This window comes from Orbicella faveolata, unplaced genomic scaffold (genome assembly GCF_042242905.1).
Source record: "Orbicella faveolata isolate gen_17 unplaced genomic scaffold, um_ofav_v1 contig_12, whole genome shotgun sequence".
Classification (NCBI taxonomy): Eukaryota; Metazoa; Cnidaria; class Anthozoa; order Scleractinia; family Merulinidae; genus Orbicella; species Orbicella faveolata.
The window spans coordinates 7,870,001-7,875,000 of NW_028301539.1; the positions used below are offsets into that span (position 1 = coordinate 7,870,001).

Sequence of the window (5,000 nt, forward strand, 5' to 3'; positions counted from 1 at the left end):
AATAGTCAAACTAATTTAGAACGTGCTTGTTCTATACTCTGAGTGGCGCTGTATTATTTTGGGGACAACATGTACATCAGCTTAAGGTTATAAACAGCAACAGCCGCTTTTGACACTTTTCGCCTGTTGCAGTTAGGAGTGAATTAGGTCAAGTTCAATTAGTACAACTGTAATTTGCGGTGAGACGAAATTCCCTTAGGCCCAGTTCAGACGCCGAACTTTTCATGAGCCGAACCAAATACATTGAGTTAAGTACATGAAAAGTTCGGCGTTTGAATCAATTAAGAACGGCTATTTGAATTTGGAACGGCCCAGCCGTTCTCCCCGCCTAGCTCAGCCGGGAATTTCGGCTTTGGAACGGCTTTGATTCAGACGTCAAACTTTTCATGAGCCGAACCTAATGCATAAATTATTATAACGTATTTTACTAGCAGTTTTTACTTTGCCTGGAAATCGCCGACATTTCGATGTGAGTTTGGAGTTCGGCGAATTGAGTTCGACGTCTGAATCGACAGGTGTACTTTTGATAATTTGGGTCGGTCCAAATTCGAATTAAGTTCGGCTCATGAAAAGTTCGGCGTCTGAACTGGGCCTTAGGCGCAAGGCAATTTTTGCTGCACTAGAAGGTCAACTGAATGATTCATTTTTTTAAACGATATATTGTTTAAATATAATAATTTCCTTTCATCTTTCGCTGAAAGTGTTTAACTCAATTTTCTAAATGTGTGAACTGATCTTACGAGGTGTATTTTAAATTCTCTCACGACAGGTAGATGGCGAACGACGGTTCCAAGTATTGTGAAGATTATCTATTAAGGAAGGAAGGTCGTAGTAAGGTGAGCAATATCGGAAAACATTTCTTTATCTTCTGTGTTATTTTCAGAGAAAATCGTTTCCATGACTAGTTATCATAATCATTGCGGTTTCATAATCATTGCGGTTTCGAAGAATCGTGACAACTGATTAGCGATGCACAGAATTAAAATTAAGTTCATCAAGCATAAGTAATTTTCGTTTTGTTTTAAGGCAGTGTACCATTACCTAACCGCTGAAAATTTGCGTGTATTGAATTTAATTCGCTGGGAAAACCTCCAACGGACGCAGAAGGAAAACTGCGTCCTTTCGAGACAGCAGTGTTAAGCGACACTCTGTCATCAATTGCAACTACATCTGATGTTCGTGACAGCAGAAGTTTATCACCAAGTCAATTAGTAATGTGCTATAGTTGACAGGCTTGAGCTACAGGCAAACTCATTCAAATTTTGTTGCAATTACATGTAAGAGTCAGAAGCCAAATGAAGTTTTAATGTGCTAAATGAAGTTCACTATCAAAACAACTCATATTTTAGAGTATTTCCTTGTCTGTGTTTAATTTTAAGCAGACAAGATAACGTTTCTTATCGAAAGAAGCGGAAATACCGAGCTTCGAGTTCAGCTGTTCTGTTCTGTGAATGCGGCAGGTTTTTTTTGCAGGGTGCAGGGTGCAGGTTGCAGGTTGAAATTTAATTATAACTGGAAAACCGCTGGCACTTAAAAGAAACGTACAGGTGGTAGACTTACCGTGACTGTTACATGATTCTGTTTACAATCGCTCAGAAAGGTGGCTTCCACCCAAGTGCCAAACCCGCCGAAGCGATGGGAGGAGAGTATATTCCTATGATTTTAAGCCTGCAATGAATTATTGTTTTTGAAGAAACATCTGAAATGTCATCTGAAACATCTGCTGAATTTGGTTTCTTCCCTGTGAGTACCAAAATGAAAGCACACAGTCTGGGCATGTGCTAGTATATTCCGACGGTTAAAATCTTATATTATTTCATTTCTTTATTTATTTGCTTCATTTGTGATGGCAATCTTCTGTTGTTAAGCTTACAGTTCTTGTTGACCGAGCCAATTCTGGAATCGATGTAAACATCTGTGGAGGGGCCATTCAGATGGCTTTGAAGAGATTTCACTGGTCTCAGCGTGTCGATCGATAAGTACTTATGGCGGATCAATTGTATTTTCACTATGTGAAAGGGGTGAACTACATTATGTAAGAACCCCTGACGAGTATCAAGGTTATTAATTATTTTTAGTGCCAGCGGTTTTCCAGTTATAATTAAATTTCAACCTGTAACCTGCAACCTGCACCCTGCAAAAAAGACCTGCCGCTGTGAATGTGTGAGTTAATTAAGTTTATATGTTGTGAAGCCTTTATATTTATGTAAAGTAATAATAATAATAATAATAATAATAATAATAATAATAATAATAATAATGATAATAATAATGGCATTTCGGGCAGTTTATCCACAGGGTGGCTCTTCGCCTGCCCGATGCTAACTAAATTTACAATTGTAAAAAGGTTAAAAGATAAAAGATAAAAGTAGGCGTGTAAAGGTCTGTCAATGATATACGTCTTTGCCAGGGGAGGTTTAGCAGTGAAATTAAAGTGAGTGCAAATTGGTATGGATAATCAATTGGTGACGAGTGAAATGAGGGAATAATTTCACGCGCGTTTTGTCAAATTTTAATAATTTCCCGAGCCTTTAGCCAATTTAGTTTTGACAAAGCGCAAGTGAAATTGTTTCTTAATTTCAGTAGTATACCAAACAATCGTGGGTTTTTGACTATTTTGCCCCACACGTTGCCATGGCGATTTTGTGATTTCACTTTTGTGATTTCACGCTGTAATTTCGCGCCAAAATTAAAGGAGCTTGGTCACGGTTTCGCATCTTGAAAAGTTTAGCCTAAATTTTTGAAGTTCACCATTTGTACAAAATCCGTGTCAATCTTCTCCACATTCTTCTTCCTTTATAATTTATTACTGTCTCTATGCGGTTTTTCTATCTTACCAAACTACTATTCTTAGGTGTCCTTCAATGAAATGTATATTTATCTGCTCTTTTTCCCTTCAGTGGATGCAGTATTGGGTCGTAATCCGAGGGGTATGGATGCTATTTTACAGGGATCGAGCAACAACTAACCGTGATAACGTAAGGTTATTTCTATCTTTCTTATTTTTATCTTTGAATGAAGACTTGCCGAGTAAGCCGAGTTCGGAGGGAGAAACCCTGGGGGACTCCCTTACGAGAGCGTCTATCTATCCAACCTCCCTATAGACGTTCTACTGTAATTCATTTTTTTAAAATCTATTTTATAGTTTAGAGGATCCATCGAGTTAACATCGAGCACGAAGTGTAACATAGCCAGGAGAGGAAACTACAGCTTTCCGTTTTATGTCAGCACTGACCGAGGCACTCATCTGTTTAAGGTAACGCCGAGTTTATAGAGACATGGGCGAAAGTCTCCCGATCATATTTAAGCAATCAGAACACACGCACTCAGGGACTACACACCGAAAGATGTAACGTCTGGTAACTTCCATTTGGAAACTTTCGTAGAGTACGAGCGACCCCTCTTTTTTTCTAAGACCGTCGAACGTGATGAGAGAAATGGCTGTAGAGGAAAAGTAACCGCGCGAGTTCTCGCGTTCGGACGTCTTTTTTCCCTCTCGCGCGTTCTTTCGCGTCACCATCGATAGCCTTATACAAGGGAAGTCACGCAATCTTTCCTCCCCCACGTTCTTTAGGGAGTTGTGTGTGACGGGTCATAAGAACGCCTGTATCGTAGGCTACATCATCGACGACTGAGACAAAAGGGCGGCAGGTTGTAGTCTGAAATGTTTTTGAAAGCAATTTTTTAAATGATGAGTAAGAAAGCTGACGTGTTTTCAACCAAAATGTCCTCTCGATCAAAAATGGCGGAACGCGAAGTTTGAAAAGATGCTTTACCCAACAGTTTGTTTTTATTGCGTCAATTTGTGTTCTGTGCCTTAAGGAACAATTTAAGTATTGACTTAGGAAATTCGATTATATTTCTATCAGGGTGTAATGTTTCTCCCCTTCCCTTCTAGTGCGAGACAAATTTGAAGCGGCATCAATGGATGTACCTTATCGAGTTGGCAGTGAAGGTTGGTTCCTCGTAACATGATTGACTAGTGTTTTTCCCTCAAGTATCTGCAAGATTATTTACCTTAGCGCGAGATACTGTAATGTCTGTACGAAAACCAAAGTGAAATAGTGTGAGTCAAATTTGTGTCGAGCTACACAGGTTTCAATTGCCTTTCAAATACTAATTCAGATAAGCTGCAAAGCACGGAGTAGTCTTTGTTTCACACATCTGTCTGTGAATTTTGTCGCTCCGTTGGTCTGCGTGACAGTTATAAACTCAGTTACGTAGGTATTCTTTTGGAAGTGTGTGATGAGTCAAAAAACAGGTCTGCCTACACGTGGAAGGCTGGCGTGACAGGTGCAGAAAGAAGATTGAAGATTGCGAAAATTCTTTCACAGCAGCGCTCTCTGTTTTCGCATCACGATAATTAACACTTCAACTCCACTCCGTTACTCCATGCAAGCACTTTGTAAGTTTGTTGACTGTCACTTTATTAACTTGTTTTTACCAGGGCGATGCGCCGGCTGCTCCTCCACTGGCCATTTCTTCTTCATATTCGCGCGCAACTCCAGAGCAAAAGCCACGCGACTCCCAGCTAAATCACATAGAAGCAGATCAACTGGATTCCGAATCGGATGAAGACGATCTCTCTATTCCACCTGGAGTGATTCTTGTCACAACTCCCATAGAAGACTTGTCACGCAAAGCCGATAACCCAGACGAACGCACTAGCATAATAGACCGAAAACCAAGTTCAAACCCAGGTAATTAAGAGAATTAAAAGGTACTTTTGTTCATATTACGTCGGGTGCCATAAGCTTTAAGGTCCGCCAGTTAATTAGAATCAACTCCCCGTCCCTCCCGGACCCAGTTTAATGCTGACTGAGGCCTTAACCCTTAGTAGCTTCAATCATGCCAGAATGATCGAGGGGAGAAAACTGTCAAGAGAGTTTCGGCCCCTGTGCTTTCCTTAAATATCTCGCACTCAAAATACACTCTGCCCTTTTTTAATCGCAAAATTTCTTTCGACTCTGTAGTAACCCCTCCTCCCCCTTCCCTTCCTC

General features: G+C 40.3%; 1 protein-coding gene and 1 long non-coding RNA gene across 3 annotated transcripts in view; both read left to right on the plus strand.

Moving 5' to 3' along the window:
- LOC110047739 (uncharacterized) overlaps positions 1 to 5,000 on the plus strand; it is a 9,996-nt gene that overhangs the window by 665 nt on the left and 4,331 nt on the right. Inside the window, exons 1-6 of one of the 2 annotated variants that reach the window (XM_020753481.2) lie at positions 220 to 626; positions 770 to 836; positions 2,901 to 2,978; positions 3,146 to 3,256; positions 3,899 to 3,955; positions 4,448 to 4,700. In XM_020753481.2, coding sequence (XP_020609140.1) covers positions 774 to 836; positions 2,901 to 2,978; positions 3,146 to 3,256; positions 3,899 to 3,955; positions 4,448 to 4,700 — 562 coding nt within the window. In that variant the 5' untranslated portion in view covers positions 220 to 626; positions 770 to 773. Of the gene's footprint in view, positions 1 to 219; positions 627 to 769; positions 837 to 2,900; positions 2,979 to 3,145; positions 3,257 to 3,898; positions 3,956 to 4,447; positions 4,701 to 5,000 lie in introns of those variants that run through there. The other variant, XM_020753480.2, reaches the window with a different exon arrangement.
- LOC149116399 (uncharacterized) lies at positions 1,382 to 2,434 on the plus strand. Its single transcript, XR_016205404.1, has 2 exons — positions 1,382 to 1,743; positions 1,869 to 2,434. It is a non-coding gene; the product is annotated as an uncharacterized LOC149116399 (long non-coding RNA).